Here is a 25066-nt window from a genome sequence, read left to right as displayed (position 1 = left end):
AACAGAGCTTACAGGATGTGCTTGGGGCTGTAAGTATCTGCAAGCTATTGGAGAGACCCAGAGACAACCTTTTTCCAGCAGGTTCTCTAGCATGTTCTGTAGCATGGGAGGCCTAGTGGGTGTGAGCTCTGTGAAATTGGGCACCAGCATCAGACACTATTCATCCCAGGGTCTGATTCTCTAAAATTTGGAATCACATGGGACCAGCCAATCCAAGAGGTAGTAATCATTGTCTACCAGTTATGGACTGACCTGCTTTGTGAGATTTTCAGTGATTCCTAAGAGAGAGATGGGTTTACCTTATGTGTGGAAATCTCGAGGAGTTGAAACATCCCTACCACCTTTTCTTTGGAACCTGGGCCTCCTGCTAACAGGGTGTGGGACAGAGGTTTCTTTGCCAAAGTAAATAAAACAGAGAAGATGCATGAACATCAGCGACAAAGCTCCTTGTCAATCAGAGTCTCGACTGAATCTCTAGTTTATATCTTTCTTTTTTTAACCAAGGATCCCATTGGTCTGCCAAGTGTCTGCTCCCATTCTGCTCCACGTGAATGGGTGGCTGCTGGCCTGTTCCAAACTGCTGTTGAAACAGAACTGCCCACACTGCTGGGGCATCTTCTGCTGATCATAATTTCCATGTGCCATCGGCAGGTTTTTTTTCTGCCTGATGAACTACCAAGGCACTGGGAGCATATGTTCCTGCTGATGAGGGGCCTTGCTTCTTGACCCGTCACTAATATCCTACCAGTCACATGAAGCTACCAGGGACTCCTGAGCAAAAGCTTACAATGCTTCAGTTCCCTACAAATAAGCCCCGCTCATCGCTTTCCAACTGTGTCGTCATCTGGTGGGCAAGGAATGAGACCTCTAGGAATAGTTGCATATCAGGATTGCAAAAACCCCTCCATGGCTATAAAACATTGTTTTAAATTACCAAGGTGCTCAGTATGCAGGCACAAAGAATAGCCCATTGTAGAGAGTGATGTTTCTGCTCATGTCCCAGATGACCTTGGTTCAAGGACAAATTGGAGCTTGACTTAGCAAAGCTGCAGGTGGTCAGTGAGATTGGCTCTGCACTGATGCAGCCACCCGAGTGGAGGGGTGCCGGGCCCTCCGTGGTGGGTATATCGCCAGGATGGCAAAAGCCTTTTCTCTCCCACATGTACTGAGTTCAGTTGCTAAGCATATTCCATGTGGTTTTTTGGTTTTGTATTTCTTTGGGGAGAGGAGTGTCATCTCTAAAACTCTCAATCCCATCTTTGTGTGTGTGCTTAGTCACTCAGTCATTTCTGACTCTTTGTGACCCTGTGGACTGTAGCCCACCAGTCTCCTCTGCCATCGGGATTCTCCAGGCAAGAATATTGGAGTGAGTTGCCGTGCCCTCCTCCAGGAGATCTTCCCAACCCAGGGATCAAACCCAGGTCTCCCACATTGCAGATGGATTCTTTACCATCTGAGCCTAATTTGTTCTTAAAATTTTGCCCCGGGGCCCGCTTGTAAAACCTGGCCTGTACTTCTCTTAATGGCATATTTGAACAGTGTCTACATTTCAGACTTGTTTTCCATATGACAAGCTAATCACATGCACACATACACTCACCATGCCAAACTCCATGTAGACTTGAGAACCAGGCAAACCTGCATTTGCATCCTCCTCTGCTACTTACTAGCTGTGTGACTTTGGGCAACTTTGTTAACCTCTCTGGGCCTCTGTGTCTTCATTGTAAAGTAAGGACAGTAATCGTTCCTGCCTCACATACAGCTGTTTCAAGGGTTGAGTGACACCAAGGATCAAAAGCACTTGGCTTAGTGCCTGGTACATAGCAAATGCTTGATCAGTTCAGTGGTAGCAGTTTTTACCATTAATTCAATTCAGATGAGGCATCCAAATATCTAGTGTCTTGTCATCCATCCAGAGAATTGTCCACTGTAGGCGCTTAGTCATGTTTACTGAATTGACTCCATCTCTTTAGCTGAGGATCAGGAGATAAATGTTTCCCTGTCTACTGGGATGTTTGATAACACATGGGTGATCACTTGAAGCTCAGGTATGAAAAGCAAGCGAATGAAGAGGCTGCTTTACATACAAAGAGCTTCTCCTCAGGGCGGGCTCTCCCTGGTTGTCTTGGGCACCCCGTGGTCAGGTGTTCAGCAGGAGGTCAGGGTTCCCTCAGCACCTCCGTGGAGTCTTGAGGCTTCCTCTGACATGAATATCAAGTGTGAGGGTTTTAATTGCCTTTGGCTGAAAGAATGGGGTCAGATGTTCAAATTCAGATAAAATCCCTGTCTTCTAAAACATTATGATGTGCCACCCACACGAAAGTCCCTAATCCTCGGGGCCCCGGCAGGGTGAAGTGCCTGAGGGCTGCAGCTCAGGGCTGTTGGGAGGTTCCTGCCTGACTGCCTGGGTGTGCACATTACTCAGCACATGTACACACATGTACCTACAGACCAGTGTAGAATGGTGTTCTCTGTTGGGGGGGAGAGCATGGGGACAGATTGGGATTGGGCATTGTTGACGAACCAGTTATCTGACATAGCCTGATGCCCATTTCAAACCAGACAGGACTGATGGAGGCAGAGTCTCCTTAATTGAGACCCATGGATGGGTAGTAAGTGGTCCAGAAAACCCCTGAAATTATATGTAAAATGTTGGTGGGCTGGGAAGGAAGAGACACCAGCATAAGTGCTTTTTCTGTGGAGAGAGACTATAGCTTTTAAGAGACTTCTCAGAGGAGTCTGTGACCCAAGACAATTAAGAACGCGGAGCTGCTGGGTTTGGTTGGCCCAGGCTAGTTGGTGTGTCTAATCAAAGCCCCAGATGACCCACGTCTAGGCGGTCAGGGCAGTGACAGGAGTATTCAGAGGCAAGTCGTGGCCACGCCGCTGACAGACTCTTCAATGGTTGTTGTAGACTCATGTAGACAAAGCCTGCAAGCTTGGGGAAGCCAGGCCCCCCCAGGTCAGCCTCGGGCGACAGCCCCCGTCCTGCCAGGCCCTGGGGAGTGAGTCCTTCCTGCCCAGCAGCTCCTTTGCTCATGAGCTGGCCCAAGTCACCTCCTCGTACAGCACCTCAGAGGCAGCGCCCTGGGGCGGCTGGGATCCGAAGGCCTGGAGGCAGGTGCCCGCTCCACTACTGCCTAGCTGCGACACTGTTGGTAAGTCACTCCCCCCAGCCTCGCTTTCCTCATCTGTCAACTGGACACAGTCCCCTGCTCAGCCTGCCCACCTGCTGCACAGTGTTGTTGGAGGAACAGAGGAGGTGACAGCCCAGCCCGTAAAGCTCTGTGCACCTAGGAGAGATGTCCAGAGCTTTCTCTGCTGCGTCCCAGTCAGTCTTTGGCAAAGAGACCACCCAAGCCAGCAGAGGGAAATTAAGTGGGCATCACCCCGGGGACAGTTACTCCCTCCCTGCTGTTGGCCATCCAACACCCCAGTTCCTTCCCTGCCTGTCTGTCCCTGTGACCAGACTGTGAACTGGAGGCAGATAGGGCCTATGCCTTTGGAACTACAAATCTTCCCCCCTCCCCAATCCCCCAGTGCCTGCCTACTCCATAGCTGGCAGGCACTTGGGAGCTGCCTCTCCTCCAGCCATCTGCTGTGGGCTTCACAACCCGAGGTGTTCTTTGACCCTACCTGGGATTCGTGTGCCCCTCATGAAGTGGGAAGTCAGATGGCCCCACTCGAGGAGGGCAGGCAGAAGAAAGCCAAGCCAGGCCTGGCCAAGAGGGCTGTGAGCTTGCATCGTCCTCCAGATTCTGGAAGAAATGGCTTGACTCATCCTAAGGAGTTGCCTTAGTGGTCATGACAGCAAGATGGTGTCCAAGCAGACGTTGCAGAGACTTTTGTTTGGCTCATGAACTTGTTGTTCTGGTGCATGACGTATCAGTGTGTGCAGGACGTCAGCCCTCTCTGCAGAGCAAAGTAGAGAAAGGAGCATTTGCTGAGAGAGAGTGATCAGAGGATGCTCATCCAGCTGAAATGACCTCTGGGATTCTGGCTGCTAATGGAAATGCTGCTGCTATCTGTGTGGCCTTGTTCTCCCATCCCACAGGCCTTGGCCCGCAGGAACAAGCAGTGCTTTCCATTCAAGGGCTATCGATTTCTCTCTCTCTCTTTTTTTTCACCCTTCTCCTATGTGCTGTCAGAGTCACAGTGCTCTTCGGCTTGTCCAGCACAAGACTGCCAAAGAAAGAGAATTAGCAAAAAAACAAATGGGGACATCGTCCACTCAGGATTTGTCTGAGTTCCACCCTGGTGTTCCATGTCCCCAGAAGGCAAAGAATGACAGATCCGAGTGAGCTGATGTTGAGAACTCCTTTCCCCAGCATGTTATCTCTCTTCAAAGCAGTGGAGGGTGAGGCAGAATCTTGGCCCTCAGATCCTCACTATTGAGCTATGGAAGTTGGGCCTGCCTTGGGGCCGGGTTGGGGAGAAGACTTGGAGGGACAGAACTTACAGCTCAGCCCAGACTCAGGAAGGCCAGACTTTCTGTGAGACGGAAGACGCAGGCCCTCACCTCTGGGGGAGAAGAGAGGCGAACTGCAAAGACATTTGTTTCCTCTGCCGCCAGATCACTCACAGCATGGAAGTCTGGCCCTTCCGGGAGAGATGCCTGGAGTCAGAAGTCAACTGCAAAGCAGAAAGTGGAGAGGAGAAAAGGCGACCTCCAGCTTTCTGGCGGTCATTTTCAACAGCAGTGATTTTTGTCAAGTTACCAATGGCAGCTTCAGATTGGATCCAACCCAAGGATAGCATCATCACTGAGGGGAGGTCCCTGACTCCTGCTCCAGGGGCCCCCAGGGGCAAAGAAAGACCCTCAGCTTTCTCCTGTCTTAGCACCCGCATGTTCCCATGGACCCCCTGGCCCCAAGCCCTGAGCCCGGGTTTCTGCTGTGCCTCCCCTCCCCATCCCTTCACTCGGTTGTGAGGTTGTGATTTCCTTTGATTGATTTATTTGTCGGTTTCTCCCTCCATGGTGAGCTTCCTGAGAGTAGACACACACATTACCACCCCAGGGCTGGGACAGAGCCCCACCCATGGTAGACCCACTAGGTCCCATGGTAGACCCACAAGACGTGTTTGACTGGCACAGGGCCTCACTGGGCTGCCAGGTAAACCCTCTTTACCCACCCGGGATCCAGCAGTTTGCTTTGGGGACCCCAGAGTCAGTGAGGCTGCCCTCCCCATCCCCCCACTGGGCAGGGAAGGGCACGGAGCTGAGGCCTTCAGAAACAGCAGGTATGGCCTGCCTTGGCCTTGGCTTCTGGGGTTCCCTCAGCACTCCCATCTGGAGGCACTCCAGAGAAACTGAGTCATAGGCTCCAAGAGTTAGGAGGGAGAGTTAGGACATGGTGAAGTGGGCCTGCATTCACTGTGGGCAGCCCGTGTTGTGTCTGAAGGACGCCTGAGGACAGTGTCAGCCTGAGAGCATCCATGCCCTTCAAACAAGGCTTTGAGTGGAAGCATCTTCATGGCCCACAGGTCTGAGAAGTCCCCCTCCAGGGCCGTTGTGGGAGCCCCTAGAACTCAGATCTCCATGCAGAATGCTGTCTTCCTGTCATTCCAAAGGAAAAGTCAGAAGAGTCAGTGAGCCGTTTCCAAATTTGGCTTCCAAAAGCTACCAAAGAAGGTACTTTTCGTAGTGGAGTATTGAACAAAGCAGCCCACATGCTGGAGCTCCTTAACCTTTGATCCTCTAACACAGAGCTGCGTGTTTTCTGCTACCTGCAGGCTGCTCTGTGCGTGGCACTCAGGGGCACATCTGCTGGGGAGGAGGCAGGAGTGCCCCAGTGCTGGAAAAAGAAACCCCTGCACACAGCCCTTTTTTCTCCTCTTCCACCCCTCCTTCACCACCCCCCACTTTGTCCCTTCCCTTCCTCCCTCTCCCTTCCCTCCTTCCCTCCCTAGACTCCATCCCTCATCTGTCAGAGCTATTCGTTTTGAAGCCCTTCCCAGTCAGAACACACTCCTCCTGGGGATCATGGGCCAAGTAATTTCAGGCTGAATCCACCTGAAGCCCAGGAAGCCAGTGTGGGCATCCACGTGGGGGTCTTGCCAACCCTCTGCCTCTGTCCCATCCCCCATCCAGTTAACGTGTCCGTGGGCTTTACGAAGGGGTTGAATCTGTCATGAAACCATGAGTGGGCTGCAGTGGAGAGAGGGTGTATCAGGTGCTTGCTCGGGGGCTCACAAGAGACCCCCACCTACAGTGGCTGAAGGCTGAGGCCCGCAGGGCGGCCTGGCCTCCTGGGTAGCTGAGTGTTGGGTTCTGCTGTGTTGGGAGGCAGTGGGGGGTTTGGGCCAGCCTTGCGTCTGTCTCTTCCACCTATGCCTAGCACACTTGGATGGAGCGCTATGCCTCAAGTGAGCCCCAGAGCTTCCTTGGCCTTAGCATGAAGCTTAGAAAAGCAGTCCCAGGACTTCCTGGATTACCATCTTGGCTGAGGCCTCTCTGAGGGTGGCCCCTTGGCCGGATGGAAGGAGGAGCTGGGCCCACGTTCTTTGGGAGAGTTCCTGCCTTCCTTCCGGGGACAACATGGGGAAGCACACCTAGGCTCCCAGAGGGCCCACCTGCCACTGCCCCGTCGGTGTCACCTGTACAGCAATCCTGAGTGCCATGACAACCACCCGCAGTCCTAGGAAAAAGAGTGCTTGGCTGAGCTCCTCTGTAACCCTCCTTCAGAGTGTCCGTCACTAAGCAGCCACTTTCAGCCATCGCTTCCTCCGGGTCACTGAACACATTTGTCATTTCCTGTTTTCTCTATTTTCCAATGATCCTAATTGTCAGTGTCAAAAGGCAACAACTATTTTCTTGGGGCTTATCTTTGGAGCACACTGATTGAGAACAAAGGATGGGGGCCTCTGTCTGCAAAACAAAGGAAGCCGCCTCCAGGGGAGCCTGGAGAGAACGCTCTGGCTGCTCTGCCAGGGACGGGGGCCAGGCGGGCAGCAGAGGGCTGGCGGTGCCCCCCATGCCCCAGTGGCATGAAGAGGGTCCTGCCTGACAGCAACACCCCAGGATGGCCAGCATCAGCCCTTCTGTTTGGACTTGGAGTTTCTGTGGCCCCAACCAGACTTTCCCTTCAATTCTGGATGTTCCGGATTTTTCTGCTTCCTTGGATGAACGCTGGCCAACATCCCACTGTCCCTGTAACCCTGACCCTTCAAGAAGCATTTTCTGTCATCTGGCAGACACTGCCCACTTCCTCCACTCTGACCCCTGCCCCAGCCTCGCCTTCACTCTGATTTCCCAGGCCCTGGGGGTGTCTTCCTCTCTATCTCCTTCCCTTTGGACTCTTGGGCCCATCGTCGTCATTCCCTGCTTTTTCTTGCGTCGCCCTCGGTAGCCGCCACCTGCCCCTCTCCCACCCTGTACAACTGTGTAATTTGGTGAACCTAATGGAGCAGCCAGTGGGGATGGAGTTAAGAGTTGGTATAGACAGAATTAGAGCTGGTGTAGACAGAGGGCCCAGGAGCCGGTCCCGGAAGCAGTGGGCTACAGAGATGGAAGCACTCGATCTGCAGTTAGGAGACACTGCACTTACCAGCCGTGTTGCCTGGAGCACGTCACTGACCCTCTGTGAGCCTCAGCTGTCACATTAGTAAGCTGGGGCCATAGATCTTCTGCCCGGATCTCCTGGCGCAGTAGGAGGGTGACTGGGCACACCAGAGGTGAGAGCTGCCTTCAGAAATGCCTGCTCACCTTAAGCATCTCAGGCAGAGCTCAGCACCCCCCACCCCCCATCTCCCCCACTTCGCAGAGGCATGGCCTTGGCGATCTTATGACTCCTGTGATCCTCGGGTCCTGCCCCCCTCCAAATGCATGCTTTAGCAGGAAGAGGGCCGCCCCAGGGGAAGGAAGGCAAGAGCTTGGACAGGAAGCAAGCTAAGGGCAGGATGCTGAAATCGCTCGCCATGCAGTCCGCCCACTGCCACGTGTTCATGTTCGTCCTCTGCCTTGGCAGGAACTGAGGCCGGGAACTGCCACCAGACCTGGGAGCTGGGCACTCTCCCAAGCACCGGCCCTCTGCCCCAGCCTCTTCCCATGCCAGCCATCCAAGAGCAGAGAAGCAGACTACCCGGGCAGCCTGTGTTGTCCGGTCAAGTCTTCTTCTGGCGTCTGCAGGGGTGTGGGGGATGCAGTTCCGAAGTAAACTCAGGGAGATGTGCTCCCTGATGGGGCTGCCTTGGATATTGGCACACAGAGCAGAGAAGGGGAGAGATATAGCAGCGGGTGAGCAATGGACTGCAAGTCATACCCAGGGCCCAGCCACAGCCTGGCACCAAAGGGCTGAGGGTCTTGGGGCAAGTTATGCCTTCTGCAGGCCCTCAGCTGGCTCTCTGGTGGGGGGCCTCTCGAGGCACTCCCAGACTTGGGCTGGACTGAAGCCCTGAAGCTTGGCTCCTCTCTGTGCCCACCCAGCTTGGAGATGGAGATCGGAAGCCCGTTCCCATCACCCATGCTGCTGCCCATCAGAAAAGCAAAGGGAAGCTGGAAATGAGTGACTACTCCGGGTGTTGGGCAATGCATCCATGTGAGCAAGTGATCACCCCTGCTCTTCATGCCAGGACCACCCAGAACAAGCCTTGGCCCTTTTCCCCATGACAGCCTGGGCACCCACCACCACATAGCCCAAAGGCTCTGCTCTGCCCCACCCCTGACATCCCCAGTTGGTTCAGCCATTCTTTGCTTGGGAGCCCAAGCCCCATTGCTTAGTGTCCTCTGGGTGCAGCCAGTTTGGGTCTCCCTGAGACTGGCCTGCCCAAACTCTTGTCAGCACTGCAGACATGGTCTGGCCAAAGCAGAGGAGTGTAGGACTGTCACCTCCCTCCTTCTACATACTCTGCTTCTATTAATGCAGCCTAATGTCACATTTCCTCCTTTGGTGACTGCATCTCACTGCTGCCCCATCCCGAGCAGAAGGACATCGAGAATGCCTAAACCTTTTCTCTCCATGCTCTTGCTGTTTAGCTCTGTGTCTCTGCCCCATCCTATGCTGTTGCAATTGCTTTTTAACTCAGGTGCTGAATCCTACTTGTATCCATACCTGTGGAGTTTTGCTTGGGAGGGTGGGGCATGCATGTGAGTGTGTGTTGGTGTGTTCACTCATGCTTTCTGCTACACCAAAGTCACATCCTGAGTCTCCACACAGCGACACCAAGGCTAGAATTTATTGGTAGCCTGAATCTAACACTTCTTTTTCATCTTCTACTTAGCGAGAGAAGCAGAGATCAGGTCTTATGGCAATGACCCCTGAACAGCGCAGTTCACGTATCGCCCAACGGATGAGTCAATTTCAAGGTAAACAGTTAAAAGTCCATGTTCTCAAAGGGGTGAACGGTGGAGACTGTGTGAGGTTGGGGGAGAATTCCCTCCAGCATAAACCATTACTGAGATGATTCTGGAAAGCATTGATGAAAAGAGAGTAGGTCTGTGAGGCACTTCCATGGCACCTTGGTTGGATCTGTTGCATGGAAAGTGTAAGTAGAGTCCCAGTTGAAGGCCCAGTCTTAATGACTCTGAAATCACTGTTTGATTGAAGAGATTGACTCAACCATGTAATCAACATTGATTGGCTGAAGATACAGCTGTTAGCCAAAGACTACAGATGATCTCTGCCAAACTAGCCTGGGAGACGTGTTAAGCAGTTGTCCCCAGCCAGTAGTGACATTGGGCCAGGACAGGGGTGTTCTTGCCTGGGGCTTGGAGGAGGCTGCTTGCCTTCCAATGGGTGTTCAGCATCTTCGTTGTAGCCTGGTGGCGCCATAGCACTATCACTCCTCCATTCTTTTGCAAAACCCCCTTTTCCTTCGGGCCTGATACCAGCTGAATGCCCCCACCTGTGGCATGGAGTGGCATGTCAGGTGTGCCTTAGCCGCAGGGACCAGGCAGACAAGTTCCAGGCCAGTGTCAGGAGGTGGACATCCTTCAGGGGGTGGGTGGTACCAGGCCTGTGTACGGATTGTTTGAGGTTTATAAAAGCAGGCCCAGACCCCGTTCATGGAGCTTAAAATCTATGGGCATTTTCAGTCCAACGTGATCTACTCTTGGGTGGAGGGGAGCTGTGAGCACAGACCTGGGGAGTCTAGGAGGGCTTCCCCCAAGAACTGAAGTCCAGGCTGAGGGTGGAGGAACAAGGGCAGAGGAGGATGCTCAGTAGGAGCCAAGGGCAGGAGGTGAGAGGTCAGTGCTGGGCCAGTGGCTCCGCTGGCCACTGCAGCCCAAGTGGAAGACACCTTTGGAACTGACCCCCGCTTCTCTCTTTCGGTAGCCATCCAAGATCAAGTCATCTCTAAGTGTAGCCGGACCAAGACAAGCTCCCCACCCAGCCAGCGCATGATACCACCCAGAGCTGGGGTCCTTCATAGCAGTCTGAGTTCAGGAATGGCCTCACCCATCAGGCAGCAGGGCCAGGAGACCATGGGCATGCTCTCACCAATCCCCTGCAGGCAGCAGGGGATTTTCAGCTTCAGACCCCCATTTCCCACGCCCTCACAATTGGGCCACAACCCCCTGGGCAGCCTCAGCTCCATCGACCAGCACATGGGGATGCCCAAGGCTGCTCCTGCAGGAGTGCCCCTGCCTAGACTCTATCCCAGCCCCCTGGACAGCCAGGCCCTGGGTCCTCACCAGCTCAGACAACCGCATATGTCAGGAATGTCCACCGTGCTCCACGGCACTTCTTGGGTGGTGGCAGCAGCATCTCTGCACACCCCAGCCTTGAGGGAGCCACCCCCGAGCCAAGCAGCTCATGGCATGCAGCAGCATTATGATAGCAGCACCATCTTTGCCAAGGCCCTTGTGACAACCTCCCTGGAAGCCCCAGTGTTTCCCTTGCAGCAGGCAGTTGTGTCCCCTAGTCGGGTGGCCCCAGAAAGCAGACCTAGCCAGGAGGTGGGTCCTGCCCCCGCCAAGCCCAGCTTCAGCCTGCTGGGCAACAAGAGTGTCAGGCAGAGCCCAGTGCAGGGCCCCGTGCCCACACCACATGCCACCAAGTCCCTCCAGCAAAGTATGGTCAGCTTCAGGCCTGAGAGTCCCATCCAGGCCATTGAGCCACCAAGCTCTGTGGTTGCCGCTGTTACCACCTCCGTCGTGGCTGCCGGCCAGTCCCCGGCCAGTCCCTGTGACAGAACAGGGAGCCCCTCTGAGTTGTCGTCCCAGTCCCCACTGGACGATCTTATTTCACTCCCTGACTGTTCTGAAGTGGATTTCGACACTTTCATGATGGATTCCACCGAGAGCCCAGATGAAGACTGGATGGGCAACCTGAGGCTGATCAGTGGCACTGCAGAAGACCAGGCTGCTGACAAGGGTGCCGAGGCCCAGAGTGCAGGCCACGTCCCCCAGAACGCTGACAAGCTTTAAATGCCCTACAAACCTCCACGTGGCCATCTCCCCAGGGAGTGATGTGAGTCCTTAGCAAATTTACCACTGGCCCCACACAGCCACATGCTTATTGCCTCATTACAATTTGAGGGGCGGCAGCCCACACCCATCCCTCTCTCTACCTGTGACAAAATGGAAATCTGGTGATTTTTTCAAGCTACCTGTACATATCTGAAAATTTTGTACATGGTTTTCCTAAACGTTCATGACAGAAGTGTTTATACTGCGTTTCGTGAGTTTGTAATTAAGACAGCTTTCGTTTCAGCAAAGTTGTGTTTATTATGCCATTGTCCGTGTGTATTCTACATTGTTCAAAATATGCAGACTGTGTTGTTCACTCCAGCCATACCTTATCAAACCAGGTGGCTGAGTTGCTTGCGCTTTTGATGCAATGGTGGATGTGACCAAGAGGTGTTGTGCAAACTGACAAATGCCAAATAGAAACTCACTTGGCCATCTATTCCCATTTCCACTAAAACTTCTATCGCCCAGTGTGATTCTTAATGTCTTTTGCAAACCTTGCAGCGTCTTCTAGCTCTTTCCAGATGAGCCTGTTACAGCACAAGCTGTTTTATCATTAAGTAGCCTGCAGAGGAATTATTTGCCAGGAGGTAGAGAGTTCTGGCGGAGAAGGCAATGGCACCCCACTCCAGTACTCTTACCTGGAAAATCCCATGGATGGAGGAGCCTGGTAGGCTGCAGTCCATGGGGTCGCGAAGAGTCGGACATGACTGAGCGACTTCCCTTTCACTTTTCACTTTCATGCATTGGAGAAGGAAATGTCAACCCACTCCAGTGTTCTTCCCTGGAGAATCCCAGGGACGGGGGAGCCTGGTGGGCTGCCGTCTATGGGGTCACACAGAGTCAGACACGGCTGAAGTGACTTAGCAACAGCAGCAGCAGCAGAGAGTTCTGGAGATTTGAGAGAAGCAAAGAGAGTTTGTGAGCTGGGCATCTCTGAGGGTTCTACCCTTTATCACTCAGACAGTTTGCACTACTCTAACGGGCACCTTGCAGGGTGGAGGCAAGATGCTCCTGACTTAAGGCCTTTCAGTATTTGTTCTGATGTAAGGCTCTGTGGTCTGGGGGAAAAAAATGAGTCTGTAAACATGAATAGTTGATTTGGGTTTTGTCACTGATGTTTTCTATTTGCAGTTATCATCACGTATGTTTAAGTGTCTGTTACAGAAAAGCCACACCCACTGTCCTGTAAACTTTTGTCAATGTCCAGACTCTGTGTAATGACATTTTAATTGCCACCTGGTATTTTGCCTCTGCTTTTGAACTCTGGCATCTGTTTCAAGCAAGTGTGTTTTTTTCTTTGTTCTGTAATAAACAGGAGAAAAGTACCTCTGTGTTTTCATTTTCCCAGGGAGCATTCTGAGTCTACAAACCCGTGTCAGTTAAGCCTGCTGGTGTCTTTGGTTCTTTCTGATGGTGCTCCCTGTCTTGGGATGCTTGGGCACTGAGAGGAGAGGGGCAGGAAGTTTGTGTAGCCTGCACCGCGATCCTTTCACATCACAGCATAGAAGCACATCCTTTACGGTGTAGGCCGCTAAGAGGACTGACTGCACTGGGGGCAGGGGGCAGGGGAGGCTTGCATTGAGAAGCTAGTTCTCCACCATCCTCTTTCCACTGAGACGGTGACAGCCAATTAAAGATCCAATGTCTCTCATGTAAGGGGTACCCACATAGGGTGGCTGGAGGTTGTGGGGACCTGGAGACTGAAATTCCATCACTTCACACAGAGATCTAGGAAGACCCTGGTGAAAGTATGGTCCCGGGAAAAAATGGTCTTCCCACCCTTCCCCTCCCTGTCCCTTGCCCTTCCCTCAAGGTCTAAACTAAGCGCAACCCTGATATTCCTGAGCACTACAGAGGGTAAGAGCCTGGTGGTCCGGGACGCTGGGCCAATGGGGCTTTAAGAGGTGTGCCGCCATCTTGCCCCCTTCAATCTCGGGGCCCCGTCTCTGGGCCTCCCTTCTTCTGACCCATCAATCCTGATCTGCTGCCCAATCCCCGCTTGGCCCCCTCCTCTCCCCGCCCTCCCCACCAGCAGTTGCCAGCAGCGTCTTGGCTGCAGGCTGTTTCCAGTTTAAACTGCATGAAAACAAGGGCTCTTGTCACCTCACACTAGGGCAAGCCCCTCACAGCAAGAAAGTGGCTTCTACAGAATTTCACTTAAATGTGGCCCCATTTTGAAGCAGATCCTAAAGAGACGGGAACTGTGCCTCTCCCACGAGGTGCCAGGACTTGGTGCATAGGTGGCAGAGGTTGCATATGGAACCACATCTCCCCAAAGGTGGCGGGGAAGCTAGTTGGGGACCCCTTTGCACACACTATGTGCTGTAAAAGTGCAGCTGAAGCACCAGCTGGGATCACATGTAACCAAAATTGAATACACACATTTAGCCCCATAACTGGCAGGGAGAAGACCTACTCATCATCAAGGTATAGGATGTTCCAACAGAATGACTTTGGGTGCTGAGGGATGCAGGTACAATGCAGCAGGCCTGTCCTATCCTGTCCAGTGGAGCCTAAAATACTCTAAGAAGCATCTAAGATGGCCCCACACGCCACTCTCAATGGCTGTTACTGGGGGAAAAAATCCACAGGGGTGGAGGCAGACATCCCTAGTTTGTGGGCCAGAGGGATGGTGGAAGCAGTCAGGGCCCCAAAGCCTCAGTGGTTGACCCACCTGCTCACAGAGCCCCTCCTGCTTCCTGCAGAGCACTCCTCATAGATCTGGGGAATGGGAATGTCCTGTGAGTGTCCCGCAGCTCCAGTCACGACTCCATGTCAGGGGCTTGGCCTCTGTTCCCCCTGTGTTAACTCAAGTGCCCCAGTGGTGCCAGGCCCCAGGCAGGCCCCGGCTGCCCCTCAGGGCCTGACTGGGACACTTGGGCCCACTTCTCTTGTCCCCTATCCCCAGTGGACCCAGAGGTAGCAGGACCCACCTGCCCAGAGACTGTTGCTCACAGCCAACCAGTTGGGGTGCTGAAGGCCGGCCAGTGCAGCAGAACCTCCCCAGCTCTGCCAGCCTTCAGAGTCCCGAAATAGAAGCTGAGCTTGGCCTCCTGAGCTGGGTTAACTTCCCATCCCAATCATGTATTGACCTCAAGGCTGAGCCAGTGTGGACAGCACCCCCCTAGTACTTCCTGCCACCTGACCCTGCTTGGCCTCACTGGCCCCAGCAGGCCCTTCCAGCTTGTTCCTCCTAGCAGTGGTTGTTCCAGGCTACTCCTGCCCAGAGATGGCAGCTCCCACCATTGTGCCATCACTCATCTGCCCTCTCTCCCATACCCCTGCACTGTCAGCCTCTTCTCTGCTGGATTCTTCCCAAGGGAATTGAACTGGGCCATGTGCAAAGGTCTTCACCTACCTCAGCCCATCCAGCTGCAGCTCTGATGCCCTGCCGCTCCTCCCCTGACTCTTGTCAGCCCAGAGCCATCTGACTCCTGTCCTGCTCCTTCCCAAGTAAGCTCGCTGGCCAAAGGGCCAACTCCCTCCCGGCCATAAACCCAATGGAAGCTTCTCAGTCCTTCCAGAACAGCACTGCCTTGGCTCCTGGGAGTCCCCTAGGATGCTTCTTCCCCTCTGAGGTCCATTTTCTCCTGTTGCTTCCTCTCACCTGTGAGGCCTTCTCCCCTTTCTCCCTTTCTCCCCTGCTCTCTTTCCTCCAGTTTCTTCCCTGGGAGGCAAACAGGTTCCTGAGCCTGCATCTAACCTCCAAACATCTCAGAATATTGACAGCCCAGCCACAAAGAGTGTGGTGTGTCTGGGCAAGAAAGAATGAAAGCATTCGGATGCTGCTCGATGACCCCCACAAGGAGAGTTTGCCCTGAACCTGCTTCAGACAGCAGCTTTGGTTGGAGGCCCCTGGCCTGTGCAGGTCCTTCACTGGGAGGGCTAGGAGGACCTTGCATGTGGGGCCTGAGGTCTCCCCACAGGGGTGCATGAAGACCTGCAGTCACCAGTGGGGAGGTGCTCTCTACACACCCTGTCCCATCACCCTGCTCCCCAGCTCTGAGGCCGGTCCTGGGGGAAATGCTGGAGGTTGCCAGAGAGGTATGTGAGACTCCAAGGCCTCCATCCTCCCTTAAAGCAGGCCCCAGCCCCTTGAAAGTCCATTTCTCATCGGTCCCCCTTCAGCCTGGAAAGTCAGGGGATCTGGCAGTGGACACGGGCTTCGGGAGAAGCACAGGCCATTGGCCATTCCGTGATTCAACAAGCATACTTGTGCCAGGCACCGGCGGGTAGACAGACATGGTCCCCAGCCTAATGGAGTAAAGCAGGGAGTGCATCTGTCAAGATCATGCACAGGAATAGTACCAGGAGTAGATTACGAGTGTGTGTGTGTGTGTGTGTGTGTGTGTGTTCTCCAAAGAAACAAAACCAATAGGAGATTGATTTACCATAAAGAATCAGCCTACACACTTATGGAGGCTGAGAAGTCTTGTGATCTCTGGTCTGGGGCCCCAGGAAAGCCTGTGGTGTCATTCCTAAGACCGGAGAACCAAGGGAACCAATGGTGTAAATCCTAGTCTGAGGTTTGAAGTCCACAGGGCAAGCTATCAGGGTGTCCATCTATCAGGCTGCAAACTCGGGCAGGAGCTGGCACTGCAATCCACAGACTGAATTTTCTCTTCCTCAGGACAACTTCAGCTTTGTCCTTAAGGCCTTTCAGTGTGGCTGAGGCCACACTATTCAGGATATTCTCTTTTACTTCACATCAGCTGACAGTAGATGTTCGCCACATTTCCACAGTACTTTCACAGCAGCACATCAGTATTTGATTAAATAACTGGCCCATGTAGCCTAGCCAGGTTGACAGGGGGACAGATGATTGACACATTAGCAAAGACAATCACAACAAGTTGCATTAACATCTACAAAGGAAACACAAAAGGGGCAGAGAGTGAGAGACCCCAGTGTGGTGGGGCTGGTGGGGACACTCAGGAAAGAATGATTTTACTCTCAGGGAGTGAAATCTGAGCTGAGATGAAAGGATGAGAGGGAACAAGGATGAGAGGGAAAGAGCTTGGGCAAGAATGTTCCTGGCAGAGGAAAGAGCACATACCAATTTGGGGAGGAAGGGGAAAAAAGTCAGTGGTTAGGGCCCAGTGAGCTAGGCGGGACGGGAGGAATTGGGGTCTCAAGGTGGACAGGACCCTGGAGTCTGTCTTGATTCCACAAGGGAAGCCTTGGGTCACTCCAGTACCTCCACTCCGGCTGGAGGATGGAATCCAAAAAGAATGGGGGTGGCTGGTGTTGAGGGCCTGCTTCTCCCTAAGGACTTCCCCTGGATATCTCCAATTCTGAAGGTCTAAGGTGAACTTCTCAGGATCCCTGCAAGCTTGGGAAGCCTTCTGCTCAGTGGAAGGTAGCCATCACACCCTGCTAAGGGCCTCAAATCCACCTGGTCTTCAAGTCCAGACCTGGGAGTCTTCCATGATGTTTGTCTTTCTCTCGTCCTTTCTGTATCCTGGAAAGACGGATTGCTCCCCCACGTCCATCTGCAAAATCTCTGTGATCACAATAAAAACTCCAGCAGGAGTCCTTTCTGGAACATGACACAGTAATTCAAGGTGACTCATCTAGTAGGTCAACAAGACAAGAGTTGCCAGGGAACTTCTAAATAAGAAGACTCCAGAAAGGGTTCTAGCACTATCAGATATTAAAATGTATCATGAAGCTACTATATTTTAAACAATGTGGCTCTGGCACAGGAAAAGACAGATGAGTCAGTGGAAAGGAAATAGATAAAAGTATACATGGGAATTAAGACAATAGCAAAGTGGAATTTCAGATCAGCAAGGGAGACTCAATACACAGTGCTGGAAAAACTGACTGGCCATCTGCACAGTAAATCTGGATCTTCTACCTCCCTCCTGACATCAAGATAAATTCAGATGATTCAAAGATTTAAATAGAGAAAAGAACCCATAAAAGCACTATAAGAAAACAAGGCTGGGTATTTTCATAATATCAATGTAGATCAAGCTCCTCCTATCATGACATGAAATCCAGAAGCCATAAAGGAAAAATTGTTAAAATTGTCCACACAGAATTTTGAAACTTGCATACAGAAAAAACACCATAAAATTCAGAAGATAAATGACAAATTTAGGAAAATAAAAGGTTTGAAACACCTGACACACAAAAGGTGATTTACTTAATACTTACAAATAAAAGGAGTAGACTGTCTCCGACAAGAATTTCTTAACAATATCATTCACAGTAGCCAAAAACTGCAAGCAACCCAGTTGTCTATCAATAGAAGAAGGGATAAAAGCAACTCCATTGTATCCATGCAATGCAATACCAGAAACAACACAGAGGGATACTCCTTGGACACTTGTCAAATGCATTATGCTGCCAGAAAGAAAGTGAAGTCGCTCAGTCGTGTCCGACTCCTGCGACCCTGTGGACTGTAGCCCACCAGGCTCCTCCATCCATGGGATTCTCCAGGCAAGAATACTGGAGTGGGTTGCCATTTCCTTCTCCAGGGGATCTTCCCAATCCAGGGATCGAACCCAGGTCTCCCACATTGCAGGCAGATGCTTTAACCTCTGAGCCACCAGGGAAGCCAGAAAGAAGCCAGACTCAAAAACACAGGTACTGTATAATTCCATTTATACAAAGTGTTAAAATAGATAAAAGTCATCAGAAGTGAAGAAAATCAGAACAATGGGACCCTCACAGCAAGTATGGGGATTGACTGAAAAGGGGGACAAGGAGACTTTCTGGAGTGATGGTCAATTATCTATCCTGCTAAGGATGTGGGTAACACATGTGTGAAAAGTGAAAGTGAAGTCGCTCAGTCATGTCTGACTCTTAGCGACCCCATGGACTGCAGCCCACCAGGCTCCTCTGCCCATGGGATTTTCCAGGCAAGAGTACTGGAGTGGGGTGCCATTGCCTTCACATGTTGTATGCATTGCCAAAACTCAGAGAATGGTTTGCTGAAGATCAGGACAGCTTGCTGTTAAAAACATATTGCCTAAAATAGAAAAATCTTAAACAAATATTGAACTTTAGTTAATGATCTGCTGGAGTGCTTAGGGGTGAAGTTTACTCATGTCTGCAACTGACTTTGAAAGACATTTTAAAAAGATGCTTGATGGATGGATAAAGGGATGGGTAGAGAGATAGAGAGGTGTGATCAGGCAAGTAGAAAAATGTGTTAATCATAGACTCTAGGAGGTGGGTCTGTAGGGATTCGATATACATTTCTTCAAACTTTTCTGATGACTTAACATTTTTCAAAATCAAATATTGGGGGAAAAACAGTTTTTAAAAGTAGAGGGATGCTTTTTAAAAAAATGTCTAACAATTTGAGGTGGGAGAAAAAGGTCATAGAGACCAGTTTTTTATTTGGAAAAAAGGCAGGGGAATGGTTGATTTTCCTACAGCTTCTTTTCTGGAAGCCAGTGTAGCTGAGCACAAAACTACAGGCACCTCAACAGCCACTCACTACATGAGACAACTAGACAAATTGGTTTTGTCTCACCCCTTCTGACACCATTTTGCAAAAACTGATCACTCAAACCATCGTTTACCTGTTTTGCTCACCTGAACTGTCTCCATAGTCTCAATATTTTGAATCAAAATATTGGTTTTATTTTTCTAATTTTTATTGAAATATACTTGATTTACAATGTTGTGTTAGTTTCAGGTATATAGCAAAGTGATTCAATTATGTTTTATATATATAATATATATGTTCAGTTATGTTTTATATAATATATATATATTCTTAGATTCTTGTCCATCTTGTCCAGGTTATTACAAGATATTGAGTAGAGTATCCTGTGCTATACAGTTGATCCTTATAAGTTATCTATTTTATATGTAGTAATGTGTATCTGGGGCTTCCCAGGTGGCACTAGTGATAAAGAACCCACCTGCCAATGTAGGATACATAAGAGACATGGGTTCGATCCCTGGGTCAGGAAGATCCCCTGGAGGAGGTCATGGCAACCCACTCCAGTATTCTTGCCTGGAGAATCCTCATGGACAGAGGAGCCTGGCAGGCTACAGTCCATAGGGTCACACAAAGTTGGACATGACTTAAGGGACTACGCACGCATGCAAATGTGTATCTGTTAATCCAAAACTCCTAGTTTCTCCCTCTTCCCACCTTTCCCCTTTGGTAGCCATAAGTTTGGTTTCTATGTCTGTCAATGTATTTTAATTGTTCTTTTTAAATGTTTCTATTTTCACCTTCTTAGTTAAAGTACCTTGATAAACATTTATTCTTTTGTATGTACTACAGAAAAATTCAAATAGCTCTCTTCCAAATCACTAAGAGAAAGACTAACTGCCCCAGCAGGAGGAAATGAGCAAAGGATATGAACAGTCAGTTAATAGAAGAGACAGAAATTGCCAGTGAACACAGAGAGGATGCTAAACCTCCCCTGTAATGAAAGGAAGGCCAATAGCACCAACGATGCTCTGTCAAGCCCTTTCTATTGATCTGGTCTCAAACATAACAACAGACAATAGCCAGTGAAGCTGGGGCCTGGGCACACATGTGTTCTCTCTCCTCCACTCCTCTATGGAGGATAAATGCATATAATTTTTTGGGCACAGCTTAACAATTATTGGGAGAATTTCAACCGGCCATACATCAGAACTGCCCATGGAGCTTTTGAAAAATACACCTTTCTGTGCCCCAACCTCAAATAATATCATTTAGAGGGGCTAGAGTGGGACCCACAGATCTGTATTTAAAACTGCAAGATTGAGTATGACTGGCTTGGCTTTGGACATGATAGGAGTTTGTTTCAGAGAAACTCACATAGGTATTCAAAGATATGTGAACAAAATTGTTGATTACAGCATTGTCAAACCTAGCCCTATATTGGAAACAATTCAAGTGTCCAAAATAAGGGCCAATTAAAGCCATTCAATGGAGTAGTATATAGCTGTTAAAAGCATGCAGAACTTCTCATTTGGTGGAAGTCTGGGTTCCACTGTTCAAACTAGAATGGGATCCATCCAAAGCCAACTTCTACCAATCTGAGAGCCTCAAACATTCCTTTCTTGTTCAGATCCTCTCATCTTTCCTCCTCCAGAAAGCCAGTCAAAGGGCTCAGTAACTGACTATCAGTCCTATCTACTAGAAGAAATATTCCAACAGCAAGCCAAATAATAAAAGATCCAACCAGAAATGGGATGTGGCATTTCTCTGTGAAAGAAAAACTCTGAGGCACCTGCAATTTATGTGTAAAGACTCATAGGATGGAGATCAGATTGGCTATAGGTGTGAACGTGCGTGTTGCCTTGCAAAGATGCTTTCTAGGAATTGAAAGCTTTGAGGAATGGACAAGTAGCAACAAGATGCAGCATTTGCCAAAGAATCTTAGCAGCAGATTTGATTCAATTTCAGGCCCAATATCCAAACTTCGCTCTAGTAATCTTAGGATCACGATGGGGAAAGCTGGTAGGTTTCTGCGATGGCAGTTGTCTTTTTTCCTTCTCAGTTCTGTCCTTCTCCCTCCAGGGTATCTGAAACCTAACATTACCTACATTGTGGGACTGCCTTTCAGATGCCAGTGTGCTTAGTCCTATTGTATTGATTCTCCCTTCTCTGGCACATCATATGTGTGTCTTCAGATTCTAAAGTGCATGATAAGAGTAGACCCAGTATCGAGGGTAGAAAGCAAAAGACCGGTGGGACAGAGAGAGCTGGAAATAGACATTGGTGATTTGACATTGTATTGTTTACGTACACATGATCACATTAAGGTAAATGTTTTTCTGCTCCATACCAATCGTCTTTCCATTTTCAGTGCCAGATACATGTGTTTAAAGGATCATACCATTAAAACTCAATTTGCCTTGAAAAAGAAAGTGTGTGGCAGGAGCCACCCCCACCCCCACCTTACATACATACCTGAGACCTACCACAGTGCTTTCCTGGCTTCCTTGGTGGCTCAGACAGTAAAGTGTCTGCCTGCAATGTGGGAGACCTGGGTTCAATCCCTGGGTAGGGAAGATCTTCCTGGAGAAGGAAATGGCAACCCACTTTAGTTCTCTTGCCTGGAAAATTCCATGGATGGAGGAGCCTGGTAGTCTACAGTCCGTGGGGTCACAAAGAGTCAGACACGACTGAGTGACTTCATTGGTTCACCACAGTGCAGGCTCTGCTTCTCCCTGCCCTCTGTGCCCTGTTCACCCACTACTCCGTGTCATCACTTCAACCTGCTTTTCAAATGATACAAAAGGAAGTGGGCTTCAAGTCACTTCTGCCACTTCTAACCTCCCCTGAGGCAAGTATGCCTGAAGAGGCCAGGCCAGGCTCCCCACTTGACACTGATGTAGGGGACTGACCAGGAGAGCATGCACGCACGCACGCGCGCACACACACACACACATACACACATAGAATGATATTTTCATACGAGTTCTTGCCACCTGCAGTCTGCCCATCAGGAAGAAGGTCCCCAGAGCTGTTCCCCAAGGGTATCCCTGAGGCAGGAAAAAGGCAGGGGCCTGCTGTTGACTTGTGTTTTCTGAAACACGGGATAGCCACAGCTGCAAAGCTCCTCTGGGGACAAGGCTCGGCATGCTGACCACTCTGGCCCACAAGCAGAAGTGGGAGGGCTTGGTAAGTGTGGACTCCAGCCAAAGGCAAAGCTGCCCAGGGCCTCATGGGACTTGGACAGAATCTGAGCTGAAGGGCAGCACAGGGCAGCCGTGAAGCCTGGAATGCTGGAGCCAGAGCCCCTAAGTTCAAATTCCATGGGTTCACCTCCTGTTCCCTGTGCCTCAGTTTCTTCATCTGCCAAATGAGATAATAATAGTATATCCACCTCAGAGAGCTGTTGTGAGGAGGAAATGAGCCATTACCTTGTTCAAATGACTAAACGTAGTTATACCATTTGACACTCCTGGGAAATAGCCAAGAGAAATAAAAACAAGTGTCCATACAAAAAGTCATTCACAAATGTTCATAGCAGCACTACTCATGGTAGCTGAAAAGTGGAAACCACTCAAATATTCATTGGGTCAGTAAGCAAAATGTGGTCTCGCCATTCAGTGGAATAGTGTTCCACCTTAAAAAGGAATTAAATTCTGATTCATGCTACAATTTGGATGAACCTTAACATGATGGTATGTGAAAGATGTTGGTCACACAAAGTCACACAAAGTCACACACACACACACACACACACACACACACATATATATATATATATATATATATATAATTTAATTCATTTGAAAGTCCAGAATAGGCAAATCCAAGTAGACAGAAAGTAGATTAGTGGTCGCCAGGGGCTGGGGGCCATGGAGGGGTAGGAGAGTGACAGCTAAAAGGTAGAAGATTTCTTTTTGTGGTGATGAAAATGTTCTCAACTTGGCTGCAGTGATGGCTGTGTGTATCTGTGAATCGACTCAAAACGATTGACTTGTACACTTTAAATGGGTAAACAGCACATTATGTGAACTCTTTGTCAACAAAACGGGTTTAAAAACAAAACTCTTATATTAAGATAAACTGTTAATCCAAAAACCTGTCCTTTCCCATCAAATTAAATTCTAATAAATAAGAACCAGTATGTGAGAAGCCTGGTGACCAGTGTTGGACACCAGCCACTCCTGTCTCCTGGAAGCTCCACCACTGCCCCAGGCGGGGATTTGAAGGCAGAGCCCTAGCACCTGATTCCTCACCCCTGGGCACAATCTGGCCCTGGCTGGGCCGTGATGACCAAGGCAACAGGCTGGGACCCTGCCCAGGAGGGGTCTCTGGTTTGAGGGGCAGAGGCCCTTGAGAGAGGAGAAGGTTGTGTGGGGCCATGGAGCCTCAACCCAGCATCAGTCTGCAAATTTACTTGACACAGATGACCACCTTGCCCTCTTCCCATCCTGAGTCCTTCTTGAGTCTTCTGGGAGCATAGGACCATGAGCAGGGGTCAGCCTGGGGCTGGACACAGAAGTCCCTCAGGGAAGCTGGGGGCTGCCACCCTGCCCTGTCTCAGGTGGCTGTTCCCACATGGTGACGTTAGCTGGACCCTTTGCAAGATGAGATTGTCCTTTGAATGAGAAATAAATAAGGAAGTGACTTGCTCTTCTACCTCTAGCAGCTGCTCATATTAAATCTGCCTCCTTAAGCAACGGGCCCATCTCCTCTGCAGTCACCAAGTACCAACCAGGGCTCAAACCACACCCCTTGCTCCGCCCTTAGCATCTTGCATGCCCATATCTCTTTCTCAGCTTTGGCTCTCCTGGCACTTTTCCAGCAGTCTGTGCCCATCGTGCCCAGGGACAACCCTACCACCCACCCTGGGGACAATCTCCACCATCTACCCTTGTACATGGGAGCTCTCTGGTTTTCTTAGTTGCTTCTTTTTATCCTTCAAGGAGATGATTTGTAATCTTAAAGAAAAACATCATTCCTTGGGCAAAATGTCAAGCTAAAAATTTATTAATGTGTTATTCTCTTTCACATTTCTTTGTGGGAGGTACTCTACCCATAATATGCTGGTCACAGGAAGAAGATAACAAGAAAGATAAAGCCAACTTATGATACCCCAGATAGGATTCTTGTGTTCACGACAATGATCTGGAAAACCAGAGTTTATCTACAGAGAAAAGATTTTTCTTCTAAATTCCTTTAGCTCCTGTGGTGGTCAGCTTTACCTGTTACCTTGGCTAGGACATACTGCCCAGTTGTATAATCAAACACTCAGGTAGGTGTTGCCGTGAAGGTATTTGGTAGATGTGTTTAACATCTATAATCAGTTGACTTTTAAAAAAATATTTATTTATTTGGCTGCCCTGGGTCTTAGTTGCAGCACACAGAATCTTTAGTTGCAGCATGCCAACTCTTACTTGTGGCATGTGAGATCTAGCTCCCTGGCCAGGTATCCTGCATTGGGAGCATGGAGTCTTAGACACTGGACCACCAGGAAAGTCCCTCATCAGTAGACTTTAAGTAAAGGAGATTACCCTCCACCATCTAAGTGGGCTTCATCCAGTTGAAAATCAGTTGAAAAGTTTTAAGAGCAAAGACTTAATATTTCCCTAAAAAGGAGGGAAATTTTGCCTCAAGGCTACAGAATCACTTCCTGCTGAGTTTCCAGCCTACAGATTTGCCCTGCAAATGTAGAACTGTGTAAGCCAGCCCCCAGCATCACAATTTGCTATAATACATGCACATTCTCTCTCTCTCCTGCTGGGTCCGTTTCTCTGGTAGAACCCTGACTGGTGCAGTGCTCACTGTCATCATATCAAGAACTAAGCCCATTTTCTTATGTGCTACATGTGCAGAAAAGATGAAAAAGAGGCAGTAAGGACTCCCATCCCCCAGCTTCTCACTCCACTTCAGGCCAAAGTGATGGTGGGGAAAGGAAAGGAAGAGCTAGAAGTGCACATGCGGGTCTCACCTTCCCCCATGGGACTAGGGTCCCGTGCGGGCTATGTGGAGGCTGGGGCCACATGGGAAGGTGGTCCAGGGAAGCTGAAAGCTAAGAGGCCTCCCCACTCCCCATGTGAGGGCCTGGGAGGAGCAGCAGTGGGGGGAGGGGGACAGCGAGGGGAGGAGCCCGTGAGCCTGCCTGGATGCCACCTTGGAAAGTGGCGGAGAGAAACGGCACCTTTACCTCCAGGTATGACTTGATCCAGAGATCAAATTGTCAACACCCATTGGATCACTGAAAAAGTGAG

General features: G+C 50.2%; 1 protein-coding gene and 1 long non-coding RNA gene across 5 annotated transcripts in view; one reads left to right on the top strand and one right to left on the bottom strand.

The window, feature by feature from the left end:
• The window catches only part of MAMLD1 (mastermind like domain containing 1), a 118580-nt gene extending 106443 nt beyond the window's left edge, over nucleotides 1-12137 (top strand). For 3 of the 4 annotated variants that reach the window (XM_044936579.2, XM_025275868.3, XM_025275867.3), the window contains 2 exons: nucleotides 9220-9304; nucleotides 10275-12137. In XM_044936579.2, the coding sequence (XP_044792514.1) occupies nucleotides 9220-9304; nucleotides 10275-11368 (1179 nt within the window). In that variant the 3' untranslated portion in view covers nucleotides 11369-12137. Of the gene's footprint in view, nucleotides 1-2914; nucleotides 3159-9219; nucleotides 9305-10274 lie in introns of all 4 variants that reach the window. The other variant, XM_025275869.3, reaches the window with a different exon arrangement.
• Nucleotides 1354-4788, bottom strand: LOC112582021. The gene is made up of 3 exons (XR_003106630.3): nucleotides 4520-4788; nucleotides 3637-3912; nucleotides 1354-2242 (listed from the first exon to the last, which is right to left on the bottom strand). It is a non-coding gene; the product is annotated as an uncharacterized LOC112582021 (long non-coding RNA).
• Nucleotides 12138-25066: the final 12929 nt, after the last annotated feature.

This window comes from Bubalus bubalis, chromosome X, assembly GCF_019923935.1.
Source record: "Bubalus bubalis isolate 160015118507 breed Murrah chromosome X, NDDB_SH_1, whole genome shotgun sequence".
Classification (NCBI taxonomy): domain Eukaryota; kingdom Metazoa; phylum Chordata; class Mammalia; order Artiodactyla; family Bovidae; genus Bubalus; species Bubalus bubalis.
The sequence above is the reverse complement of the archived record's forward strand: the minus strand, read 5'-3'. Positions and strand labels throughout refer to the sequence as shown.